This window comes from Bos mutus, chromosome 11 (assembly GCF_027580195.1).
Source record: "Bos mutus isolate GX-2022 chromosome 11, NWIPB_WYAK_1.1, whole genome shotgun sequence".
NCBI lineage: Eukaryota > Metazoa > Chordata > Mammalia > Artiodactyla > Bovidae > Bos > Bos mutus.
In genome coordinates, this window is record NC_091627.1 from 4,794,279 (window position 1) to 4,821,678 (window position 27,400).

At 49.2% G+C, this 27,400-nt stretch overlaps 1 protein-coding gene across 1 annotated transcript in view; it reads left to right on the forward strand.

The window, feature by feature from the left end:
* Positions 1-1,808: 1,808 nt before the first annotated feature.
* The window catches only part of MED27 (mediator complex subunit 27), a 217,781-nt gene continuing 192,189 nt past the window's right edge, over positions 1,809-27,400 (forward strand). Inside the window, exons 1-2 of the mRNA XM_005902761.2 lie at positions 1,809-2,048; positions 4,381-4,525. Of these exons, the coding sequence (XP_005902823.1) occupies positions 1,846-2,048; positions 4,381-4,525 (348 nt within the window). The 5' untranslated portion in view covers positions 1,809-1,845. The remainder of the gene's footprint in view (positions 2,049-4,380; positions 4,526-27,400) is intronic.

The following is a 27,400-nucleotide window of genomic DNA, read 5'->3' on the forward strand; positions in this document are numbered from 1 at the left end:
TTTGGCCGGAACATCACAGAAGTCATGTTGTGATCTGTGCCTCACATCAGGGGGTGGGTTGTCCTATACTGGTGATTTGACCTTGATCTCTCAGTGTGGTGTCAGCCAGGTTTCTTCACTGCGAAGTTCTATTCCCTACCCACCCCTCACTGACATTATTGAATTAAAAACCTTTATGATAAAATATATATAACCTAAAATTACCATTTTAACCATTTGAAGTGTCCAGTTCTGTAGCATTAATTCCATTCTCACTGCTGGGCAACTGTCACCACCATGCACAGAACTTTTTCATCTTCCCAAACTGAAATTATGTCCTCTGAACAATGATTTCCCCTTCCCCCTTCCGCAGCTCCCGGCAACCACTATCGTACTCTCCGTTTCTATGAATTTGACTCTTCTACGTACTTCATCGGAGAAGGCAATGGCACCCCACTCCAGTACTCTTGCTTGGAAAATCCCATGGACGGAGGAGCCTGGTAGGCTGCAGTCCATGGGGTCGCTTAGAGTCGGACATGACTGAGCGACTTCACTTTCACCTTTCACTTTCATGCATTGGAGAAGGAAATGGCAACCCACTCCATGTTCTTGCCTGGAGAATCCCAGGGATGGCGGAGCCTGGTGGGCTGCCGTCTACGGGGTCGCACAGAGTCAGACACGACTGAAGCGACTTAGCAGCAGCAGCAGCAGGTACTTCATATAAGTGGAATTATACGGTGTTTATCGTTTTGTGTCTGACTCATTTCACCTAGCATAACATCTTTAAGCTTCACCCATGTTATATGTCCCTGTGTGCTCAGTGGCTTCAGTTGTGTCCTATTCTTTGGGACCCTATGGACTGCAGCCCCCCAGGCTCCTCTGTCCATGAAAGCCTCCAGGGAAGAATACTGGATTGGGTTGCCATGCCCTCCTCCAGGGGATCTTCCCAACCCAGGGACCAAATCGGAGTCTCCTGTGTCTCCTGCATCGCAGGTGGATTCTTTACTGCTGAGCCAGTGAGGATGCCCTGACCCACACTGTAGTATGTGTGGGTGTCAGAATGTCCTTCTTTTTTAAGACTGAATAAATGTTCCCTTGTGTGTATATGCCACATGTTAATGAACTCATCCCAGGACGGACACTTCGGTTGCCTCCACCTTTTGGCTCTTGTGGATAATGCTGCTACAAACTTGGGTGTACAAATAATGAATAGCTTTTCCAGACCCTACTTTTCCTTCTTTTGATCATATAGCCAGAGCTGAAACTTCTGGATTATTATTTTTTCCTTCTTAATTAGCGAGTTTCTTGAGGGATGCTACGTTGAGACTATATAACCATGCTGCTATTCCTCACCCTTTCACCCCCTGGCATTCTTCAGTTCCTATTTGAATCAATAATTAATCTAACAGTTGCCAAGTAGTAATTTTCTTTCCATCATTCATTCTGCATTTATTAGCTGGCATTCTACTGTAGGGAAGAAATTTCCCTTCTCCCCCATTGATTTACTAATATGGAGGAATTTTATTCAATCCTTTACACCACGGACCCTTTATTGCTCTGAGCAATTCATTTCCGTATGACTCCCAAGACTGCAAGTTTGGGGAAGTGAGGGAACTTTCTGTATTTCCTTGTTACCATGAAGAAAGCCGAGAGCGCAGCCGGACTTCCCTAAATTCAGGTGATCGCGTTCCTGCCCACGCATTCCTTTAAAGAGGAAATCCTCTCTCCTAGGGTGGCCTCACAAACCTCCCGGACGGCCCCGTCCCGCGAAAACTACATTTCCCAGAGTCTTCCGAGCGCTTGCGTCATCAGCCGGCGCGTCTTTTTGCTCGCCGGTTTTGAAGAGCCGGCTGTGGCGGCGGCAACATGGCGGACGTGCTAAGTGTTGGTGTCAATCTGGAGGCCTTTGCCCAGGCCATTAGTGCCATTCAGGCGCTCCGCTCTAGCGTGAGCAGGGTGTTCGACTGCCTGAAGGATGGCATGCGGAACAAAGAGACGCTGGAGGGCCGGGAGAAGGCCTTCATTGCGCATTTCCAGGACAACTTGCATTCGGTCAACCGGGACCTCAAGTAGGTACCGGCTGAGGGGCTGGGGGTCGGGACCTCCTACCCTGCCCCACCCCCGCGGGAGTCTCCTGAGTCACGGGCTGCTCTTTCTTTTCGTTGCTCCCTCTGTCTCCTCTCCAGGCCTCTCCCTGCCCCTCACGGCCTCATCTTCCTTCCACCCCCGCTTTCGCGTCTCCCTTCTTTTGGCGTCCTGCTGTTGGCCGACTCCCGCCACCCAGGACCACCTCTGTGGCCCTTCCATTCCTCGCGAGGGGACGTGCTCTTCTCATGAACTTCCACTCGTCTTCTCGGCTCGTCAGGGTTCCCACCTGTGGGCCCTCTGGGCTCCACTACGTCTGATCAAATAGTACAAAAAAGGACCTGTTCAACGCTGCCCCAGAGTCAAGTGTATTCCACCTAATTGGCCACAGGTTTTCGTCCCTGAACCTGGAATTCATCAGTTCCAGTCCCTACCCCACCCCCAAAACATGATGAAACAGGCTTTGTTCTTTCTCTTTTCTCCTACCCCACCTTCTAACCACCTGATCACTACTTTAACTCCCACTCTCACTGCTTCTGTTAAGTTCCTGCCTCAAAAGAGACCTCATCACAGGCTTAACCAGCTTAATGACTTCTGCTTAAACACCTCATCCCCACACCCCCACCCTGGGCCTCCCAACAAAAGCTAAGTTGGGGTCCTTCAGGGTTAAGGATTGTATATTTCTTTCTTTTAACAAGTCAACTTCTTCTACTTTATCAGTGACATGAAGTGAGAGGATGCTTGTAAAATGCCTGGTACTTAATAGGCAATTTTTAATAGGTCCTGGTCGTGTGCCCTCCTATCCTTATGAGAGTCAGACCTTCTCAGGGAAGTTAAAATTGCAGGGTTTTTGTCTTTTACTTCTCAAAACTGACCTTAGCAGGCGAAGGCATTGGGTGAGCTATTCATCCTAGTTTCTGGAGTGGCTGGGTTTTTTTTTTTTAGTCTCCTCAACTTGGTCTCCTTAGTAACCAGATGGAAGGAGGAGGTAGAATGGAGGAGGAGGTGGTAACCAAATGATAGGAGCCTCTTTTTATTTATTTTTTTTCTTGTAAGTAAGTTGCCAGTCTTGTTCTGGGGGAGAGCCAGGAGGTCACACCCCCTCCTCACTCCCACACTTACTTTCTGTTCTCTGGTGAAGTTCCAGTTAATACTTGCCCTGCCTGAGTCTGGGTGCTGGTGGTTTTTCCCTTTCTTCTCTTCGGTGGGCTTTCCTTGGTAATGTGCAGGGTGTTGAAACCCATCAGCATTGTAGAAAGTTTAATAATAAAAGTGTTGATCTCACCCCATTGTCTTCATAAATCTGTGGACAGCAGCGTGAAGAGGCAAGAGGCTAAAGAGTCCAAGATGAACGTGGCATGAGAAGCTGTTCCTATGTTCAGCTGTTCCTATGGTGTCTTGTTGACACTCTGGGACTGGCCCCTCAGAACGTGCTCCTGAATGTGCTTTTGCTGTTCACTCTCTTTCCCAAGCTGCTCTAGGGTTTTTTTTTTTTTTTTTTTCCTGCTACACTGAAGCGTGTTTGTTTGACACAGCCCCCTCCATGGTGTCTTCCCGTTTGTTTATTTTATCTCTTTTTTGTTTTGTTAAGTTTTACCATCTGTGAAGCACCACGTACAAATCTCTCTCTCTGTGAATGGTAAATAATCATCATTTATTCAGGTACTTGCTGTACTGCCAAATAGAATGATCTGTATGTGGATCTGAAAACTCTCTTATTGAGAAGCAGTGTTATACCACATTTTGAAATTCCAGAAGGCCCTCCCCTCCCCCAGCCCTGCAAAGAATGATTTGAGTTGTTCAATCCTGATTTTAGGAGTCCTGTTGATTTCATTGCTCTTGACCCTTGTTCTCCTCTGGAATGGTGCCAGAAAGCTCAGCTGTAAAATGGGATAAGCCCCCTGCTAGGGGTTCTCTCACGTGGCTCTAGTCATCTTCTTCTTTTTAATATTTGTCTATTTACTTGGGATTTTTGTTCTGTCGTGTGGGACCTTTCATTGCAGCACTCGGACCTTCCATTTGGTGCTCAGGCTCAGCTGTTCCATGTGGGTTTAATTGCTCCTCTGCATATGGGATCTTAGTTCCCTGACCAGGGATTGAACTCGTGTCCCCCACAATGCAAGATAGGTTCTTGAGCGCTGGACCACTAGGGAAGCTCCTGGCCCTTGTCTTCTTAACCTTTCAGAAAGTATTTCTTCTTAAGGGACTTAAGTTTATGATGAGCAGTTTGAAGAACAGCCTTGGACCGATGCAGTAGGCTAAGGACTGGAGTTTCGGGGGACTCAGGTTTACTTGCTGCGTCTGTTTGCTTTTCAGTGAGCTGGAACGTCTGAGCAACTTGGTGGGCAAGCCTTCTGAGAACCATCCTCTCCATAACAGCGGGCTGTTAAGTCTGGATCCCGTGCAGGACAAAACCCCTCTGTACAGTCAGCTCCTCCAGGCGTATAAATGGTCAAACAAGGTAAGGGGGATGTGTCAGGAATGAAGCTAATACAGGAAAAAGCAAGCTTTCGGACATTGCATAAAGGCAGAAAGTGAGGGTAAGTTTTTCTTTCCTTTTTTTGTTCTTGATTTGGCATGGGGTTATAGAGTTGGAAGTTTTAGACTGTCCCTAGGAGAGATTATATAGTCCTCTGAAGTCTCAGAAATTAATCATGATGCTCAGGTAATTACATTTTTTTAAAAGTTCAAACTCTGGTGTGTTTAACCTGGAGACTGGGGTAAGGAGCAGTTATTTTGACCCCATGAAATCACACTCAGAGTTGTGCTGTGTGTGTGTGTGTGTGTGTTTCTCTGGGAAGGACTTCCTAGCTTTCATCAGATTCTCAGGGGGTTCCTGACTCCCAGGAAGTGAAGGACTGGTGGTCTGCGAGTGCAGCTGCTCACTTTGCTTTTGTTGCTTGGCCTGCCTTCCCCATTGTTAATGGAACGGCTCTAGAGGACTGTTTGGTAAATCACTCTCACTGTCCTTTTTTCATCTGTTTTTTTAAATTAAACTATAGTTGATTGATAGTATTGTATCGGTTTCAGGCGCATACATATCTATGTATATATTCTTCAGATTTTCTCATTCATAGGTTATTACAAACTATTGTGAATAGTTCTCTGTTCTGTAGAGTAAGTCCTTGCTGATTATCTATTTTGTATATGGTAGTGTGTGCTTAGTTGCCCAGTCGTGTCTGACTCTTCGCAGCCCCAAGAACTGTAGCCCACCAGGCTCCGCTGTCTACGGAATTCTCCAGGCAAGAATACCGGAGTTGGTGCCATTTCCTTCTCCATATGTATAGTAGTGTGTATATGTTAATCCCCACCTCCTAATACTCTCTCTTTTCTTAACTACTCTGCGCCCATCTGCGGGAGATTGCTCTAAGCACTCTCTATTGTTCACTTGCTCAATTGTGTCTGACTCTTTCGACCCCTTGGAGGGGAACACTCGCCATAGAATTTGCTGTTCGTGGTAGCCCCATGGCGGAGCCCCCAGGACAGCTGTGAAAGGAAAACTAAGCCGCAGTGTAAAAATAACAGGAAAATTAGGCTCGTCAGCCTGGCGGCAGTCCGTGTGTTTGCTCACAGGTTCATCTTGTTTGGTGCTGTGGGCTGTTGTGCTGTGCTTTGTTTTGTTTTCTGCTGCCGATGGAAAGCTAGAATGTACGTTTGGAATGATTTTGGAAGCTTTTCTCCCTAGGCTGCTGCTCCCTGGAGAGGATTGTTCTTAGCGTTACTGATTGTGATCCGCCCTTCCCTCTCCCATTACCCATCACCCTTCTCCTCTTTTCACTCTTGGGTCTCAGGTGACAGATGAGCCGTGGCAGTGTTTCTGTGTGTAGAATTATTCCTTTGAATTTGTCATTGGAAATATTTAACATTCTTTGGTTTACAGTGGGACCCAGACAGCTGCGTCTGAGACTCAGGGAGAAACGATTTATCCTGGGACACTAAAGGAGCTTGAACCTGGGAGGCACGCATTTAGCCTGTAAGGGTTGTCCTCCAGACTTGGGCTGCTGTGGACAGAAACCCACTTCAGTCCTGAGCATCAGGTGCCCCCCTGGTGTGGGGATCGGTCATTCTGCTGCCCTCTCTTTGCCCGCTTCCCAGTGTTGGCCTGGTGTCTCCCAGTGGTGGGAAAGACAGTCTGGCAGCTGGAGGTTTGTGTGGTCCTTCACGCCAGACACTGAAAACGGATGCGGGACCTGTTTGGGAGGGGCCCCTGCCTACCCAGACAGCTTGTTGAGCTCAGCGGTTGGAATTCTCTGATTGCCCAGTGCAGATCAGCTGAAACGCAGGGATTGGGGCTGCACGGATAGAGGCAGGAGGGGGTGCGGGACAGACACAAAATCATGGCTGTCTGGGGCAGTTGCTAGGGCCAGACACCAGGCTGTTCAGGCCCCACACGGACAGCGCTGCCCTCTCAGGCCGTCCTGTGTGAGCTTCCTTATTTCCCCAGGGGCTCGCGTGGGCATCCTAGCATGGGGGATCTGATGTGTAGGTGACTTATTTCTGGTTGGATGCCTGGTCTTGCCTTTTGGACGTGGAAGCTGTGTTGATGTATCATGTGGGTAATGTTCTCAGAATAGGCTCAAGTGGTGGAGACGTTTCAGTGGTGGGAAGATTTAGGCTGATCTCGAGGCCATGAGTGCCCGAGACCCCAGTGGAAGCAGCTGGTTTTAAATCAAAGTGATGACACGTACCGGTTGAGTGAAGATAGTTTTGTTTGCCCAGTTTAATAGAATATTAAGATAGAAGTCCCTGTTCCTCCCCTCTCAGATGCAGAAGAGGGTGTGTTAGGGGAAAGAAGCAGTACGTGTGTGGAAATACTTGTCCTGGAGACGCTGCGGGTTAAACCTAGATGTAGAAATGTGTCAGGGTGTAAGTCCTGCCCGAGGAGTGTGAGGGGTTGGGGTTTCCGTCGCACCCTGGCTTGGTGCACGTTGTGAAGTGACTGTTCCTTCACCAGCTCTCTATGCCCAGCAGGGAGGGCATTTTGGACCCCTGCACCATTACTCTGCAAAATAAGGAAAATGAATCAGAGATGTTTAGCTTATCCCCTTATTTTATAGCCAGGCAAGTCAAGGCCCCATGAACCACCCTGCCCACGGCCTCATAGCTAGACTAGAATTTGCCACCTGACTTAGCCCAGTATTCTTCACTCTAAAACTGGATGCTGTACTCCCGTTTGGCTTAAGGTTTTGACTGTACTAAACATTTTCCCCTCCCTTTAGTCTTCTTGTCAGGAGCAATTCATGTGTCATACTTTATTCATGAATTTATATCACGTTTTACTCATTTTTAGTGGTTTACTGAAGGGTGGAGATGGCAAATACAGGCCCCGCTCCTCACACTGTCGCTTCAGTCCAGGGCAAACATCGCTAATCACCCTCCGCATTCTTCCCTGCTGAGGCTCCCTCTGGACTCACAGCTCTGTTGTGGGGCTCAGCCGCCCCTGCCAGTTACCCAAAGTGGGCTGCAGAGAAGACATGTTTTTTATTTCTGTTACGGTAGATAATGTGTTATTTGGCTATTGCTTATTTATACTGTCCTTACTCTAGAAGGGATTTGAAATCTGTTATAAGAAAGCTGTACTTTGACCTTGAACAAAAAGAGGAAACCAAGGGTAAGGATGCCTTATGTACATTTCTTTAATAAACTCAGGAAGTAGCCCCAAGAAATAAGCCAGTATTCTAATTTCCAGCTGGGGTTATGGAAGCAGGAAGCAATGATAGGTGTTTATCTTGCCCCTCCTACACATGAAAAGAGCTTTTTAATTGCAGATGCTTTCATCATTCATCATTTTACTCTCCAAGAGTTTAAATCAGTAGGTACATTAATATGTTAAGTGAATTTTGGGATAACTTGCCAATGTCAGCTTTCTGCACTGTTGGCTAAGAATCGAAGAAAGTTTGGGAAAGGCTTTGATACCACCCATTATGTGATATACTTTCTGTTTTATGTTCTGTTGGCCAAAGAGAAGTCTTGTTCACGCTTACTGACTAATTATTTTCTTTAGGGGATTTTGTAATTTTTGTAAAGTCAGTCAGAATATTAATTACATGGTAGTTGGCATAATTGTTAGGATAACACGTTTAAAAATTAATGTAATGAAATGATGTCAAATTGCTGCGAGCAGCACTTTCCCTGTGCTGAATTGGGGAAGGAAGGTAGCTTTTAACTCTGATGCACCTATAGATAATTGTTCTGTAGAGGGATGACAAGCTCTCTTGACGAGGGCAAAAAATAATTGGCGTCAGCGCTGTCCTTGTAAGATAGCGGACGTGGACTTCCGTCACTGATGGCACCCAGATACGCCAAGCGTTAGACTGAACTGACTCCTCCGAGACCCCTTTCCGAAGGTTCCCAGCATCTCCTCACCAGGGATTTGATTTCCGGCTTTGACTGTCTTCCTTTCTTGAAGACCTCAGCCCTTCCCTGGTGCGGTTTGAAGCAGCGAAGACCCCAGAAGTGTCTCCTAGGGTTAGGAAGTAGGCCCTGGGGAATGGGCTGCCACTGCCTTTTTTTGGCTTCTGCACACTTAATTTTTCACTTTTATTAGAAAAAAAGTGACTTTTTATTCCAGGAATATTCAGTTGAAAAGTCTGCAGACATTTCTCCCATTTTACCCTCCCGAGTTGTTATCACCAGAATCTGGTTTTCAGCAGCTTGAAGTTGCTGTAACATCGATGTCCCGCATGTCCAGCCTCGACGGTGCTCTTGACGTTTGGGCATCAGGGAGCTAACGGTGCTGGGACTGGTTCAGGCTGCAACATGGAACCTTTTCCTCGAAGCGCCCTGTCGTCTTTTAAGTCCCAGGGGAGAGAGACTGTGCCTGTCTTGTTCCCTGGGGGAGTCCCCCCGCCCCAGTGCTGAGCAGGGCTCCTGGTACCCAGTGCACATTCAGTTATAATTCACTGAATGAATGAGAGAATAAGTAAAGAGCTTTTTCTGTTGAATTTTTAATTTACAAGTCCTTTTGTGGTTTGTGTGCTTGTATTTTTGATGAAGTGTGATCAGGGTATTTCCATTTGGGGCCATCACTGGGAAATCTAGCTGTGTTACTTGTAGACGAGAGAAGATTCTGAGGTCCTGTGGTGGAGGCTAGGGCCAGGCTTCAGAAGGGTAATTTGACAGGAAAGGTGAGGTCAGTTGGTGAATTGACAGTAAGCTTTTTGAGGGCCAAGCCTGGCGTTTCATCGATGTGGCCTGTCACCTGGGATGCCTTTGGTGTTCAGAAGGGGTGGGGCTTGGGGGAAGCCTTCTGGAGTCGATGGAGTCAGGCTCACTTCAGTGACAGCACCCCATGTCCGGTGTTCTGTGGCAGCTGCTGTTTTAGCAAAAGTGCGAAAACTATCTGGGAAGAGGCACGTCAACTCCGTCAGCCTCTCAGGGTTTATCCCATCTGGTGTATTACCGAGAACTGACTGTCCCGCTCGGTGCACTACCACTCACTGACTATCACACTCAGTGTGAAGTGAAGTGAAGTGAAGTCGCTCAGTCGTGTCCGACTCTTTGCGACCCCACGGACTGTAGCCTACCAGGCTCCACCGTCCCTGGGATTCTCCAGGCAGGAATACTGGAGTGGGTTGCCATTTCTTTCTCCAGGAGATCTTCCCAACCCAGGGATTGAACCTGGGTCTCCCGTATTGCAGGCAGATGCTTTACCATCTGATCCACCAGTGTATTTATTACCAATAACTAATTTACGTTCCTAGTGTTTTTCTCTCCATCAGGCCCACCCTCAACTCACTCAGGGAATATGGATTCATTCAGAACATAATGAGGAAAGAAAAGCACTAAAATAGCCCCCAAGCCTTAGTCATGACTTTGGATTAGGGACTGTTCCAGATTGTTCTGATTGTTAGCAGAAGTCCCTGGTACCATTGTTAGAGGTTTTCTTTCACAAATTTGCCTGGAGTTTGACTAGAGTCAAGTCTTCCCTGGTTGGCCTTGAGCCTGCACCCTTGCTGCCCTCCCCACCCCAAGCCCTGTGGGAACATTATGAGAAAGAGTAACACAACCAAACAGAACAAAACCAGCCTCTGGGGTTTCTAGATACTGCTGGATTCAGAAGTGAAGGCAGATACAGCCAGAAGCGTCGAGACTTGGCTCTGAGTTCTGGAGTTGGGCTGCCTGAGATACGATCCACCTCCGCACTTAGCCTGTGCCTTGAACTCGGGACAGGCTTGTCGGAAACAGGCGTTTCCTCGCCTGTGAAGGGGGATGGTGCAGCCCTTTGTATCATAGTGTTAGAGGGGAGATGAAGGTCACAGCGCGTGTCGTGCCGTAGGGTGACTCCGTGCAGTGAGTGCGTGCGAGTGGCACGTGGAGACCGTGTGTGTGTCCATGCCGTGGCAGTGTTGCTCAGGCTGCAGACTTGGCCTTTGGTTTGCATCCCTGCTCTGCTCCCTGACAGCCATGCGGTGTCCCTCTGTGTGCCTCAGTTTTGTATTCTCTGAAATGGGGATGACAGCTGTACCCACCACAGAAATATTTTGAGACCGAATGAGGTAATATAAGCACAGCACTTCCCTGGCACAGGGTAAGTAGGCTCTGGGGGCTGGTATTATGATCTTAAAAGATGGTGACCAGGACTGACCCTCAGGGCATGCTGGCCTGTCTTCCAGTGGTTTCCTTATTACCCGGCCTCCCAAATGTGACTTCAGTATATTCTTCTGAAATCCTACAAATCACAAGTTCATTTAAGTAGTCAGAACCTTTAAAACCCCTTGAGGAGGTCTGGACATAGATCTCAGCACCTCACCAGTTGGTATGAATTCTTGGGATGGGCTCTATTTCCTCATAAACCTGGAGATGGGGTGAGGGTTTGGGAGCTTGGTGAGGAAGGCACTTAGCCTCTTGGGGACCTTGTGGTGTGGAGCCAGGGGTGTGGATGGGACGTGGGAGTGGAGGGGCGGTAAAGGCAGCGTGAAGGGCCTGGAAAGAAACCGCAAGCAGGAAGGAGGGGACGGCCGAGGAGCCGGTGGGAAGGGCTGTGGCCGGCCCAGGGCAGACCATCGCTGTGAACTGAGGCGGAGTCCTCTCACTTAGGCTGTCAGGGAGGCCTTGCTCCCAGAGCTCAGGGTTCAGGTTGGTCTCTGGTCCCTTATCTGGTGGGGAGAATGCCATGGGCGTCAAGGATTTCTAGCGTTATTTCTTTAGGAGAACATTTGCACACATGGGCCTGTGTAAAAACAAGCACTTGGATTATATCCAGTTTGTGAATTGGGTGCTTGTGACCAGCAAGGCTCTGGGGTCGGACTCTGTTGGGTTTGAGGCCCCAGCTTTATGACTTGGGGCGAGTTGGACACCCTCCCTGTCCCAGCCTCCTCATCAGTCACAAGTGGGTGATGACACGTCCCCCTTCCAGGACTGCAGGAGGACCAGTGAGTGTAACACGCCCGGGACCCAGAGCAGTGCCCAGTGCGTAGTGTGCGCACGTGCCGTTAGCACCTCTTATTCCCTGTGGCAGCAGGGTAAGGCTTTATCGAGGCAACGGTTGTCACAGGAACGTTGGACAGAGGTCTCAAGAGTCTGGGGTTTGGTTCTGGCTGTGCGTTGTCCAGCCACGGGCCCCGGCACGCATGGCTTTGCTCCTCTGGGTTCTAGCTGCCTCGTTGGTAAAGAGTGGGCTGGATGATGGCTGAGGTCATCTCTCACCTGGGAAAGAACGGTGGAATCGTTTGTACATTTCCATGGTCCTGGAAATGAAAGTGCACCCCAGGAGTGGAGGAGAGTCAGTCTCGTCCGGTAACGTCTTAAGCGCAACTGTTGTGTGTCCTGCTGTGCCCACTACAGAGCATCTCAGGGCAGAGCTCAGCCCCAGAGGCCCTTAGTGGAGGACTCCCTCTCAGAGGTCCTCTAGACAGCGTAGCCTCCTGTGACACAGGAGTGGAGACGTTAGTGGAAGTCATATGAGGTCCCCGTAATTCTAACTGGGCTCCACCCAAGGCTCTGGCCTGACTCCACATCTCTGTTCTGCTCATTAGTTGTGGTTTCTGGAAACTGTCACTGTATTGTGGTCTGGAATCAGACTTGTGACTCCCTCCTCCTCCCTCTCTGAAGGAGCAGGAGATCTGTTAAGAAGCCGCCCCGAGCAGAGGCAGAGGCGGCTGGACGTGTGGCATATGTGCCCTCCAGGAGTCTCTCTGTCCCGGGTGGGCGCTGGGGGGACTCAGCTTGAGTCCCGCTTTGGCTGTCTTACAGTAGCCCTTTCTGGGCTGAACAGGATTGTGTGTTGTGCCCAAAGCCTTCTGTGGGTTGTAACCAGAGCCTGCAAAGGGCACTTTCTCTTCTCTTCCAGGGATATTAGTGGACAGGAAATGGCCCCATATCATTTTTCCTCCAGGTAAGTTGCACATTGATGGTGGGGGATGGAGGCGCAGGGTTATCGGTGCGGAAGGAATCTGATGTCCCGCCTGCCCACTTTCTCAGCTTCTTTTCCTGGTGGTGGGTTGAGCCGGCGCAGGGCTGTGAGGCGCCTTGTGCTTCTCTCCTGTAATCCAGGCCTCCTCCAGGCCAGCTCATCTTTTCTGCCGCTTCACTTGCCAGCCGTGTCTGGATGACGCCACGCTCCAGGCCAGCCCTAGACTCTCTCCTGACAGGCTGACTCCTGCGTCAGAGAGCCTGCTGGATGTCTGCACTCTAAATATACGTCTTACATTTGTGTCCAAAGGGGAAAAACAGGGTACTGACTTCCTTGCCACTGTTAACATGAGACCTGACCCAACTGGACTGTGTCCTGAAAGAGCTGTCCGTGGATTCTTGGTGCCGTGGGTTAATGACTGCGTAGCAAGGCTGCTGCACGTTTGTTGTTCTGTTTGTGAGTGGGGTCTCTCTGTTTTCTTTTGGCCACGCCGTGCAGCTTGTGGGATCTTAGTTCGCCTACCAGGGATCCAACCCGAGTGCCTGCAGTGAAAGCTCTGAGTTCTAACTAGACCTCCAGGGAACTTCCTGTGAATGGGTCTGTGTAAATTTCAGTACCTGGAGCCCTGATGGCCGATTTTGCCCATAGGCAAGGTCAGCCCCATGAGCTGACCAGTGCCTCCCGAGGGGCGAGCTGGGGGCTGCTGGGTCCGCACCGGACCCCGGACTCCTTGCCTGACTGTCCATCCGTTTACCTAGCTCACCACACTTACGTTTCCTGGAAAAGGCGTTGATTCGAAATCTTCCCTTATCCCTGGGGTTTGTGATGAGAGTTAGAACCCCCCGAGTTTTAAGATCACATGAGTTCTTGGCCTATCTTTTTTAGCGGACGACAGGCACCACTGAAGAGGTTTCTGTAGTTAGCAAGTGGAAGCGTGTTTTCTTTCCTTTGAAAGTCACTGCGATGATTTCTCTGTGTTACAGTTCCTCTCTGCATTTCGTCCTCTTCACCTGCATAGTGAATCTGAAGACAGTTCTTTCTGTGGGCTTTAGCGCAGGGCCAGCGCAGAGTAAGCCCGCGGTGGGTATGGGCTTTCTTTCAGTGCTGCACATGCCCCCTTCACCCCTCAACACTTAACTTGAGCCGGTGGAGACGTGGCTGGTTAACTAGAGTACCCTTAGCTTGGTTTGGATAGCAAAAGTGCTTGCCCTAAATGCCTTTAAAGTGTTCCAAGAAGCCACAGAGGATTCTAGAGGCCGATGCTATCCGATCTTTGTTTTTCCCAGTCTAAAACAGAGCAGTCCGTGCTCATTTTAATTGCTTGGATGAGCTCAGACATTGAGATTTTAATGCGTTTTCACAGTAGTTCAGACAGCGTCACCACATTATCCTGCTGGCAGTTCATCGGAATCCTTGGCCAAAACGCTGTGCTTGGGGACCTTGGCTTAGAAAACCAGAGTGTGGTAATTTCCTCGCAAGATGTCTTGTGGGGAATGCTGCCTTTCCCGGGGAGACTTCCTCTGAATCGTGTTGTCCTTCTCAGTCACGTAGTGATGGGCACATCTTGCTTTCGAGGAGGGTTTTCAGAGCTTTTGGTTTGCAGAGGCTGGAGTTGCTTTATTCTGATGAGTCACGAGGTGGGAACGGGCCCTCGTAAGCCTCCGTTTTTGATCCTGAAGGCACACTGACAATATCTGGTCCCGGTGGGGTCTGGAGGGCACTTCCTAACGCCTGCACCTGCCCCTTCCTCTCCCACCAATTAGCCAGCAGGCCAGCTTCGTAGGGAGGTGGCCACTGGGAGCCAGTGACCGGGGAGGGCTGGGAATACTGCCTCTGGGTGGGTTGACGAAACCAGCAAAACCAACCAGGCCACATCGCTGCCTTGTGGATTTCACTCCCTCTGCACATCAGCGGCCCTGGACCCTCCCGCATCCAGCACTGCGGTCAGTCGAACCATGGTTTTTGGTGCTTGGCACGTGCTTAGTAAGCGTTGGTTGCTAAACGGATGAGCGAACACCCCCACCGCTTCTCTCAGAGCCCGGGACATTTGCAGAAGTCTCCTCACTGGCCCCACTGTCTCACCACCTCCTGTCTCTCCCTGCATAGCATCAGAGTGACCTTTAAATGTGCAAGTTTGAGCTCACAAGTCTCCTGCTTAAAATATGTTGATGATTCCTTCTTCTGCTCAGGATGATGACGGGTGCCATGATGGAGCTGGTAACAGTCCGGCTCACTGTCTAACTCCCGTGGTGTCCCAGCTCAATCCTCAACCTGCGAGCCCTCCTGCTCTTTAAGCAGCCTGTTTCAGCGGGCCCCACCCCTCTTGTTTGGCTGATATTCTCTTGCTTTATTGGGAGACTCTTTTTTAGCTCCTCAGGTCAGGGTGAGGTAACCCCTCTGTACTATCCTGCAGTGCCCCTTGCCCACATCGTGGTGTGATCCGAGTTGGCCTGTAAGCACCAATGGCTGGAGCTGGGGCCAGGGACACTGCCTACCTGTTCACCAGTGTCTTTCCAGTATCCGGCAGGACCTGGCAGAAGACAGACCAACAAAACACCTTCACCTAAGTAGCTTCCTTGTCTTTGAAGTCAGTCTTACGATTCTGATGACCTGTGTTTTTGGAGGGAGGAGGTGGGGGCTTAGGTTGGGCTCTGGGTCCCACTTCTCTTGGTGGGTGGGAGGTGGGTCTCAGCCACTGCATTTTCTGAGCACACGGCTGCTGAGATGTCTTTATTTGGCTTGTGCATTCCACTCATGGCCTGACTTATTGAAGGATAATGCATATTAAGTTTTTTTTTTTTTTTCCCAGCTAGTTTGGGGATACAAACAGAAGGCAAATTATCTTGATTGTTTTGAGGCAGATCTGAAAAGGGCAAAGAAAGGAGACAGTGAAAAGCTGAAGTGTCTTGTGTTCGTTTCAGCCCTTTATCGTTTCTAAAACATGAACGCGTTTGTCATCTCCTTGGATCAGAGAGGCTGTGTAGCTTGTCATTAAAGACAGGTGCTCCAGGGCCTGCCTGGGTTCAAGTCCTGCTGTGACCTTAGGCGGTTTACTCCTGATATCTGTAAGATGAGCTTGATGGTAGTCTCCCACTCAGGGCTGTTGTGAAGATCAAAAGCCTGGAGTACGCGAGGGCTTCAGAAGAGGGCTGGTACGCGTTAGTTACCATGAACAGTATCGTCACTGTCACCACCATCAGTTCCCCAGCGGCCTGATTTTACTTACTTTGTTCTCTAGTCTGCCTTTGCCATCTCCACAGCCCGCATCCAGGTGGCTGCTTGCTTCCTGTAGGACGCAGTGGTGTCTTTATAAGGAAGGCATGGTTAGAAAATGGCTCTTCTCTTAGGTAGAAATCTTGGAATAGAAACTTTCAAAGATTTATTAACTGTTGGAAGGACTGAAACTGAAGCTCCAATGGTTTGGCCAACTGATGCGAAGAGCCGACTCATTGAAAAATACCTTGATTTTGGGAAAGATTGAGAGCAGGAGGAGGAGAGGGCGACAGAGGATGAGATGGTTGGATGGCCTCACCGGCTCAGTGGACATGAATTTGAGCAAACTCTGGGAGATAGTGAAGGACAAGGGAGCCTGGCGAGCTGCAGTCCCTGGGGTCTCAGAGAGGGACCTGACTTAGCGACTGTGAAGTATAAGTCACAAAGGTCATTGTAGTCTTACTTGAAATACATATATGGGCTGGCAAAGGAAAACGTCTTATGTGAATTGTAATTCCTTGGTTTAACTATATTACATCATATTTTCAGGGTTTTGTTGTTGTTATTGTGTTTAAATTTGAGTCACTAAAGCTCAACTCAGCCCCCAAACCTTCAGAACCAGAGAAGTGATCTTTGGCCTTGATCATCGACAGTGCTCATCTGTTCCTCCGGCTTCTGCCGGCTCGTGGCCAAGACATCGGACTGTGTTACTTTCTGTGCCTGTCGGTTGTCCGCTCCCTGCCCATCTGACGCTGCTTGCCTGTTTTTGTTTGATAAAATATATATCATCAAAGATTAGCTTCGCAAAAGGCAGGGGTCCTTCAATTGGTCCGGAATATATGTAGGTCCATTTTTCGGGAGACTAATCCTCAGCTTTCATCATGATCTTTTCAGGGGTCTGTGGCCCTGAAAGTTCAACAGCCACTGCCACAGAGAAAGAAGTATTACTCTTTTCTTTTAAATTTGTATACAAAGCATTTTATTAATAAAATGTATACCCTTCTTACAATACAACAAATTTTGTAGTGATTGAGCATGCTGTACTTTGTAAAAACGTATCATAGAAAATTCAAGCCAAAACAAATAGTTTAAAAGTCTGCCACACCACCCTTCCTTTGTAACCTACTACCAGTGTGGGTATAAAAAGCAGTCTTGTAACAGACACCCAAATGTCTGTGCTGTGTCAGTCGTGTCCGACTCTTCGTGACCCCGTCGACTGCAGCCCGCCAAGCTCCTCTGTCCAGGGGCTCTTTCAGGCAAGAATACTGGAGCAGATTGCCATTTCCTTACCAGGGGATCTTCCCAACTCGGGGGTCAAACCCACATCTCCTGCATTGCAGGCGGATTCTTTACTGCTGAGCCATTGGGGAAGCCCTTCAGAATGTCTAGGAGTATTATTATTATTTTAAGTATTTATTTGTTTGCCTGCGCCAGGTCTCAGATGTGACACTCAGGATCTTCAGTCTTTGTTGGGGCGTGCCAGATCTAGTTTCCTGACTAGGGGAACTAGTCTAGTTCCCTGGGCCTGCTGCATTGGGAGCTTGGAGTCTTAGCCACTAGACCATTAGGTAAATCCCTGGAACAGTTTGTTTGAAAATTGAATTTGGAAGCTGAGTGGTGGAGTGTGATTGGTCGAAAAGTGTGGAGGGTTCCCTGCGGAAGCTCCAAAAGGGTGACTCTGATGAAGATTTCAGAGAAGCGTGGCCACTGAGTGGAACTGGGCTGCGGCCCCGTTGGAGGGCAGTGGCAGACCCTGTCCTGTGTGCTCGCTCCCCACCAGCTGCAGAAGACAGCGGCGGCCTGGTGACCAGTGTGGAATTTGCTTTGTGACGTATCCATACCTGATGGGCTGACCAGATCAGGAGTGGAGCTGTACAGCTTTTCTGCAGCTCCCCTCCCGTGTTCCTTTGGCCCAGCTTCTTCAGGCTGTGTCCGTCTGCTCATGGCCGGGGTTTGCTTTTCTGCCAGACTGTGTGTCGCTGTTACTTCAGCTCATAGCAGGGGCCTGCTTTCTAATTTTGCAGGAATTGCCACACCTGGGATGATGTTCCTGCAAGTCAGTTTTCATTCATTTGTTAATATTTTTTCCTTCCTTGAATCTCCCCTCCTCCCCTGGCAGTGTAGCTACCTATCTAGATTGATCCTAGGCTCTGTGGTTTGTTTACTGTGTGACATTGGGCAGGTCCCTTGGTCCTTGAGTCTCAGGTTCCACATCTTCAAATGGGAATAATAGCAGTTCTTCCTTTCTTGGGTTATCAGCATTAAGTAAAGAACTTTGCCTAAGGCTCAATAAATGTTAGGTCTTAGGAGTATGCTAATGAAATAGAGTAGCATTGATCCTCATATGTCGATGATAACGTGACTTCTAAGTAAGCGGGTTGGGGGAGAGGAGAGCATCCTGGTCACACATCTTTTTGGACAAGCGATCTGGCTTCAGCTGTGTTGCGGGCAAGGCATATTAATGGCTGCTTCCCCTAGGTCTTTGCTTTCCTGAGGATTTATTTCCAACCGTGATGTGTAAATGGCCGTGGGTGTTCAGGCTGTAATGGATCTGGTGTTTAAGGCTTCCACTGTCACGGCTCAGCGGAGCCCTCCTCCCGCCCGCCCCTCCGATTGCCACCCTGGCTTCCCTTCCCCTGGAGCGTGACTGCCTCTCTTCTGCCCCCATCACCTGCCAGCTCTGATCCGGGGGCTGTGAATCCCAGCCCTGGTGCTGCTGCCAGCTTGGCCTTAGGAGAAGCCAGGCGCTGGAGCTTGCCAGCACAATTTGTACTTTGATTAATTTATTTAATCTAACTATCTTGTATCAACCTGCGAGGATAATTACACACAAATTACTGTTTAGACTTGAAGCTTGCCTCCCTTGAACCGAGTCCCACGCTGGTCCAGAGCTCTTCCCTGTAGTCACTGTGGGGTGATTCTGCTCCCTCCTACCTTCCCTGAGATACGAGCCCCTCCCCAAAGTGAGGACTTGAGTTAGAAGCTTTGGGAAAGGAGAAACACTTGCTTGGCTTCTGATCTGGGAGGTTTCATTTGACTTGTGGAGAGCTGTTCTCTTTGATCCGTGGACGGGAGATTGGTTCCCTTTCTCTGTGATGTCGTGAGGACACCTAGCCCACCGCTGCTGCTTCCTCCTTTCACATCAGCCAGGTTTCCAGATGCGGCTCGACTGGGTTTGTTAGTTCTTTTCAGGGGTGGGAAGGTGGTGTGAGTGGTGAGGGGTGGCGCCTTCACCAAGGGCCTTTGTTTTATTGACAGCAAGCTGCTGTTGATTGTAAGACGCATTGTGAGTTTTTTGGACCGCTGAGAACGAGGTCATTTTCAGAGAGCATTTTCAGATGCGTTGTGATTTCAGAAGGTTTTAGAATAAGTGCAATATGGTATATTGATGATGGAGCTGGTTGCAAAATCCTTAGCTTTTAATACATTTTCACTGAAGCTGTAGAGGTGTGGATCTGGAGGACCAAGATATTTTATCAGTGTCCTTCACATGATCTTCTAGTTGCTTAAAAAAAAAGAAAATGGAGTGCACTTTTCCTCTCTGTGCAGTAGGAAGAGGGGACCAGAATCCTCACAATGCACATTATATCATGCATTTTATGTGTGACTTTCAAATCATCTCATACGGTCAACATACTTTCATTCAGCCTAATACTAAGATTTTACTTTCAAATTGGTGGCTAAGTCTCATAAAATACTTAATGTAAAACAAAACCAGGACTGTCACTTTTTGTATTTTTTCCCTTGGGCACAGAATATCCCAGTGTATTTGTTGCCTCACTGGGAGCCAGAGTGGTGACAACTTCCTCACCGTTGTCATGGAGGGGCTGAGAAAGGAGGCGGGGGTCATTGGTTATTCCGCGTCTTGAAGAAACATAAACTCAGTTCTCTGCCTTCAAGGGGCTTATGAGTCCTAAACTCAGGAGTCTTTTCACTTGGATGAGTAATACTTGGGACCACCTGCTAGAAAATCCCAGATACAGGCAGAATTTTCTAGTCACTAGCTGATTTAGTCTCTGAGAAGTTGAAATTTTGGCCTCCCGTTGGCTTTGCCACGTGCTTACATTTTTTCCTGGAGAATATGAAACTCACTAAGGACCCACCGAAGTTATTCCTGACTGATTGAGGCAGAAGGAAGCTGGTGGCGGAAGCGGGGGAATGTCTAAGTGCCCAGCTCTGTGCTCCCTCGGGCTCCTTCATAGCCCTCTGGCGCTGTGCCCATGTCTGGTTCCCCCAGAGAACACTGCTCAGAGCAGACCCCAGCCCAGAGCCCCCTCTGTCATCACATCTGGACCTCCCAGAGGCTTGCACATGAGGCTGGCTGGATGGCGATGGTCCCTACGGGCTTGCTGGTGAGGATGCCAAACCCTGGAGAGGGTCGACGCCTCGCTTGAAACCTGAGGTGGCCCACGCTCCTTCTCCCCCCTTGCTCCCCTTGGAGGCCAGTGAGACCTCGACAAGCTCCAGCGCTTGAAATAATCATGCTTAATGGGCTTGTCTGGGGATTGCCACAGGTGATAACAGGCCAACGTTTACTTTTGCCTTCTCTGGGCTTTTTTGGTTTCAAGGAAGAGACACACTTGTGTTCACATATGCAAAAAAGGGGGCATTCGTTGGGTGTTCTATGGGGCCAGTGGGCAGGAAACGCAGTGAGGCCTTCCACGGGGTGGCACTGAGAAGCAGGAGGGTGTCAGGAACCGGGCAGCGCCTCTGTGGTCTTGGCCCTCCAGGACTCACGGCCCCCGTCCTGCCTCTCCTTGTCTCCATTAGGCATTTCTGTCTGCAGATGCGTGCACTGGGCCGGGCCAAACAGCTTCAGGGCCTTGAGGTTTGCATCCCCTCAGCTCAGGTGAGCCCGGGGGCTGGGCGAGGCCCCTTCAGTTCCGTTCTCCACCAGGGAACTGGAATCAGCCATCTGTTCTGGTCCAGCGAACATGGCTTGGAGGGGGGTGGCAGCTCTTAGGGGAAGGAGTGGTGCTCAGTCCGTCCAGGGGCCTCCTCTGCACATCATGGGTCCTTGGGTAGCGTGGTGATCCCTTCCTCTCTTTTACTCTTTAAGTCAGGAGGTTGCTTTTCTGACATGGCTCATGCCTGTTGGAAGCTGGTGATGTTTCACCTGGCAGTTCTCCTGTTCGTTCGCCATCTGATGATTTGCCAGGGTGCCCAGCTGATGCGGTGGAGGTTTGCCCCTCCTCTTCCCAGTCAGGATGGCCCTGACGAGGAATCTGTTCAGATGCAGGAAGATTAATCTTTATTTCTCACTGGAGCGGTGTGCGTTGTAGGATTAATAATGAGCTGTAAAAACTGCCAGTATTTGTCCTGCTTAATGAAGTTACTTAATGAAGGCATGAAATAAACAATATGCCATAGTTATTGTGGTGGAAATGGGAGCGAATGTGGTGTCAATTATATTTGCGGGTAAAATTGCAAAGTTAGGGGCATGACTGTGGCAGCACGGTTAAGCCCCGGGTTCTGTCTGATGCCAGCTTCCAGCTCTGCCTCTCCCTAGCCCTCCCTGGGAGTCCCGGGGGCAGCTGACATAGCCCCTCATTACTTCTCGTCTGTGAAGTGGGCCTGACTACAGCAGCTTCCTCATTGGGTGGTTGTGGATTAATACACCTTCAGCACTTAGCATGGCATCTGGCATATAATAAGGGCTCGATAAATAGCAGTTTATTTTCTGCGAAGAAGAGCAGCAGGACTGTTAGAATTGGTTGTGACAGAGGTCTGACTAAAGTGCGAGCTCTGCCCTCTCTGTGGGTGTAGTGGTCCGGCTGCCCTGGGGACTCCAGCGAGCAGGTGGGTAATGAGGAGACCTCCCTCCGTTGGTCTCGGTCCACACCCCTTCCCTTCCCAACCTGCCGTCTTGGAAGCAGGTTAGTGGTGCTGTGAGCGAGTGGAAGGCATCTTAAGGGCAGGTTTCAGTTGTGGTCTGGAGTCTGAATTGACCCGCATCTCAATCCTTCTTGATTTAATTGTCTTTGCTGTCCTGTTTGATTGGGTAAATATTAATTATATCTGGTCATACATGTGGTTTTCAGTGGTCCCAAGTTTAATTACTGTGTTTTGTTAATAAAGTTCTCATAGAAGGTGAGGCAGTTTGTAAAGTACTTTAAAAAGCTCAGTCCTGGTTTAGGCCAGCAGACTCACTGGGGTGAGTCTTGGAGCATTATTGTAAAAAGAATTTCCAGTTTTTATAGGTGTGGCTCATGACCTTCCTTCTGCAGTCTTTTGTTTGAGGAGATGTTTGAAACATAGCTATTTTGTTGCTAAGTCGTGTCTGACTCTCTGCAACCCCATGGACTGGAGCCCGCCAGGCTCCTCTGTCCATGGAATTCTCCAGGCAAGAATAAGGGAGTGAATTGCCATTTCCTTCTCCAGGAGATCTTCCTGACCCAGGGATCGATCCCGGGTCTCTTGCATTGCAGGTGAATTCTTTACCGACTGAGCTACCAGGGTGGCATTGATGACAGAAGTGATCTTTCTGCTGAGAATGCTCGGGGCAGCCCCAGCGTGATCGTTTAGGAAAGGATTCTTGAGGGCCTCCTTTGCTGGACTGGATGGGCCCGGGAGGAGACAAGGCTCTGCCTTCACAACACTCCCAGTACAGTGAGAGGTGAGCCGGAACATGGATCCATGTGGTACAGAGCAGAGGGTCCTCACCCACCAGGAAGGCACACAGCGCCTCCAAGGGTCTTTTGGAGGAGGTGACCCTGGTCAGTACACCGTAAAGAAGACTGTAGAGGAGGGTGTGCTGACCTGCCCCTGAAATATGTCTGGACTTTTGACAGGCAGACATGGAGGGTACGGAAGAAAGTGGGAAGAACATTCCAGGTAGAAAGGGCAACGTGAGCAAATGTTTAAAAAATAAAGTGTTCAGTATATTTCCGAACTGACCAATCTGAAAAAAATGAGATTCCCAAACCACCTTCTTCTTCTCATATTATTTTTACTTTTGATTACTTGATACCTTTTATTAGCTTTTTCCCTTAATATATATTGGCTTTAAAAAAGAAACTTCATGACTTCTTTATTTATTGTATATGGATTTTCTAACAGACGTTGTATTGCAGAGCTGCTGATATGAAAAGCATCACCTGGGAACAGCCCAGGAGTCAACCTGGCAGACCCCAGCTTGCACACTTGGTGAACTCCGTATTTGGCTAACGAGGTGCGACTGTTTTGCCTGGAACATAACATACACAGAGGAGAAGAGTAGGAGAAGCCAGGCAGCAGCGTCAGGACTGCAGCACAGGTGTTTCAGGCCTGCGTCCGGAACCTGGCCGCCTGGGTTCACAGCCCGCTTCTGCCGTTCCCGGGCTGTGTGCCTTCCGCCGCGTTGTTCAGTGTCTGAGCACCTCCGCTCTGTATGTAGCACGGGCTCAGTGATGGTGTTCTCCTTGTTGAGTCCTCGTGGGGACTGAGGTGGTGCCTGGAGTTCCTCCCTACGGGGTTTAACACATAGGAAGCACTCCCTGGGATGTCCGTGTGTCTGTGTGTGTGTTGTAAGAAGGACGCCTTTTCTTCTAACCCGCCTGCCTCTCCCCCACTCCCTCCAACCCCCTTTCTGTATTCAGATCTTCGGTGCGTATCATACAGAGATTGGCACCTCCTGCCTGTGAGCTTCTTTCTTCTTCCTGTGCTGTCCTTTATAGCCAGGCTTCCTACCAGGTTTCTGAGCCATCCTTCTGTGGAATCGTTAAAGGGCTGATTCATAAAGAGCGGGATGGAGCAGTCATTTCACTTGACCTGGAGTGTGGTGTGGAGAATCTCACTGCTCCTGAGTGAGACTGGATTTTGTTATGGAGAGTTGTTTTTTTTCTTCTCATTGTGTGAGCATTTAAATCTTACCTTTGAAATGTTAGTTCTGCACAGAGTTGTTAGGCTTTATGCCGAGAGCCACTGTATTATTCTACAAAAACAGACCCCGTGCATGACTACTAGATAGTCACTGTGTGGAATTAATCTGTTATTATGAAACCTCAAAATAGGGGCCGTTGGCAGATTAAATGTCAGCGCTTCTCTAAGATGTTTTGCTTGTGAAGCAGAGGTTTGTAGGCAGATGGCTGGCCCCTTTGAAAGGAAATATACAAGAATACAGTTGTCTCCAGGCCACTCCCTCCTGGAGTCAAGAGATCAGGTACCTGCTGCTGCCAGTCCTCCTCGGTCCCTCTGCTGTGTGGGGTCCGTCTGCCCTGTGGCCATCCGTCTCTGCTCGTGAGAGCTCTGCTGCGTGCAGCTTGCCTGTATCGTGGCCAGGCTGATGCTTGGGTCGGATGGAAGAAATCCGAAAGCAAGCGGTAGCCCCATTCTTCTCTTCTGTTGCCCTTTTTCTGGACCACAGTTTGTTTTGTTTTATGGTTCCCCTTTTGTATGGTTGATCATAGCTGAATGCCCTGTCATGGTTAAGATGCCAAGGGAAAGGGCCTGCTCTGGCTCTTCAGTCTCCTCCATTGCAGTTCTGGCCTCACTGTGGTACGGGACACACTCATTTTTGAATCCAGAGCGGTGCTGGCCAGTAGAACTTTCTGTGATGATGGAAATATTCTCTAGGTTACCCAATATGGTCGTCACTAGTGGCCTGTAACTCTTGGCATACAATAGGTATTATTGACATGTAACTTGGAATGTGGCTAGTGTAACTGAAGGACTACATTTAAAATTTTTAACATTAAGTTTCAGTCACATAGCCGCATGTGGCCAGTGAGCACTGTGTTGGATGGCACGGACTGGAGGCGGGACAGACCCTGGGCCACGTGGGCCAGCGCGGCAGCCCCTTTCTGTTTACTTGCATGTCTCCGCAGTCTGAGTCTGGCTCAGGGGTATGGCAGGAGGCGCCACAGGTCTTGGAGAAGCATTGTAGTGGTGCGATGAGAAGGAAAGCAGACTCTCAGCTAGCGGGGGCCAGTCTCTGACTACGCCAGGCCCTCTCTTTTCCCCAGCATCGTCAGGTTTTAGAACAAAGTGTAGGTGGCATTCGGGCTAATCCTTCCAGAAATCCATGTCCTAGCTAGCTATAATGCTGTGACTTTCTTTCCCACTCAAGAAGGCTTACTGAAATGCAAATGAGTGGCAGATGTGTTGGGGACAACCTTGAATCTGCTCTGATATGAGTAAATAATTCACAAGCTCCTGTGCTTTAACTGTTACTGGGAACACATTATTTGGGACACACCTCAGCATTGATTATAAAAATAAAGACTACCATTGAAAAGGACAGATTGATTAGAGCGTCGGCAGCAGGGTGTGCGTGTTGGATGGCGCATGTACGTGGGGCAGTGTGTGTGTGAGTGCATGTATGTATGTGTATGTAGGTTAGACGGAAAAGCGTCTGCCTACAATGCGGGAGACGCAGGTTTGATCCCTGGGTCGGGAAGATCCTCCGGAGAAGGCAGTGGCACCCCACTCCAGTACTCGTGCCTGGAGAATCCCATGGACAGAGGAGCCTGGTGGGCTGCAGTCCTTGGGGTCACAAAGAGTCAGACACGACTGAGCGACTTCACTTTAAGGCACGTGTTGAATCAGGGTTCCCTGGACAAGTTACGATTGAGAAACGCTGACTGAGGCCATCACTGAGTCTTTCCAGTTATTCGTCCACTATGTGCTGAGTGCCTAATCTATGCTGAGATGTCGATATGGTGGTAACAGAAGGCTCAAGGTCCTTGCCCATGTAAAGCTTATGTTCTTGGTAGACGTGTGTGTGTGTTAGTTGCTCAGTTGCGTCTGACTCTTTGTGATCCCGGGGACTGTAGCCCGCCAGGCTCCTTTGTCCATGGGATTCTCCAGGTGAGAACGCTGGAGTGGATTGCCCTCTCCTTCTTCAGACAACTAAAAAATATAACTGATATCAGGGAGTAAGAAGTACTTTAGAGACACACTAAAGCAGGAGGAAAGTCTGCGGGCAGAGGGGAGAGGAAGGCCTGTGTGAGGTGGGGGAGAGGTCCAGCCTTGGAGTCCGTGAAGGCATTCTGCTCCAGCTGCTGCTGTTGGCACTTAAAAAAAAAATTTATTTACTTATTAATTTTTGGCTCCTGTGTCCTCTGCATTGGCAGGTGGATTCTTCCCACTGGACCACCAGGGAAGTCCTGCTGTCAGTATCTTCTACTGTCAAAAAAGATACTTTCTGTCTGGAGCATATATTGACTTAATTAAAAGATGCTTACTCCTTGGAAGGAAAGTTATGACCAACCTAGACAGCGTATTAAAAAGCAGAGGCGTTACTTTGCCAACAAAGATCCACCTAGTCAAGGCTATGGTTTTTCCAGTAGTCAGGTATGGATGTGAGAGTTGGGCTATAAAGAAAGCTGAGCGCCGAAGAATTGATGCTTTTGAACTGTGATGTTGGAGAAGACTCTTGAGAGTCCCTTGGACTGCAAGGAAATCCAACCAGTCCATCCTAAATGAGGTCAGTCCTGGATATTCATTGAAAGGACTGATGCTGAAGTTGAAACTCCAATACTTGGGCCACCTGATGTGAAGAATTGACTCATTGGAAAAGACCCTGCTGATGGGAAGGATTGAAGGCAGGAGGAGAAGGGGACAACAGAGGATGAGATGGTTGGATGGCGTCACTGACTCAATGGACATGAGTTTGAGTAAACTCCATGAGTTGGTGATGGACAGGGAGGCGTGGAGTGCTGCACTCCATGGGGTTGCAAAGAGTCGGACACGACTGAGTGACTGAACTGAACTGAGTGTTCTTTTCCCCGTGAATATAGCAGGGCCTGGACCCTGTCTCTTACAGTCACTTGTTGGACATCTTTAGCCAAAATCAGGCTGTGAGTTGCCACCCGTGACCTGCCTTCTCCCCTTCCGGCCGCAGTGATGTGCTCGGTGGTGGTCTTCTTGGCAGCTTCCGCCTTCCTTAGCCTGGCGTTCAGACTGCAGCCCACCCGGCTGCCTGTCCCCTCTGACACCCTGTGTGCATCCTGTAGTCAGAGTATTCAGTCTTCTGTCAGCTCGTATTTTCCAGATTTCCCTCCTGCTGATGTTGGACCTCTTCTGAAGCGTCCTTTTCTCCTCAGCCCTTCCCAGATCCTCTCTGCCCCTGAAGACCCACCTGCCCTCACTTCCTGTGTGACACTTGCCACGTCACCTGCTTGTGACCTTCTCTCCTGATTCGTAGTTAAGTGCTGTTCATGTGACATCACAAGAATGTCCTAGTGTTTCCTGAGTTAGTGATAAGTATGATCAGGCCTATTCTACAGTGTAAGAAACATTTTATTCCTCCAGTTCCTTGGGCTTGAACCCAAGGACTCTTTGTGGTGTTAGGTTTAAGAGAAAGGAATAACTTTATTTTAAAATCGTGTAACGCCTCTGTGTACACACATTCCAATTTTTTTTTTTTTTTTTTTTAAAGAAATTTTACCTTTCCTTGTCCTCTTTGGATTGCCTCCATTTCTTTCTGGCAGCGTTCTCAGTTTGCTGCTTTTCCTGAGGATTCAGTGTGTGGTTAGGGTAACGTGGGGTTCTGGGAACCAGCCTTGTTGGCAGTTGGTGGAGCAGAAGTTTAGAATCAGCTGCTGAATGCTTGAATTGCTGTGTTTCTTTCTCAGGCTTTCTGATCATAAGGTCCTGTCCAAGTCTCCACGTTCTTTGATGGTATTTTCCTGGTTGAGCCTACCTGGTTCTCTGTGGAGCATTGGACCAGATCTTGCCAACTTGCCATGAGAAGTGCAGGAGCAGTGAACCATTGGCGTGAGTGGCCTTCCAGCCCCTCACACAGGGGCTCTACCCCGGGGACTCTAGAATCACCTTTTGGCTGCTCTT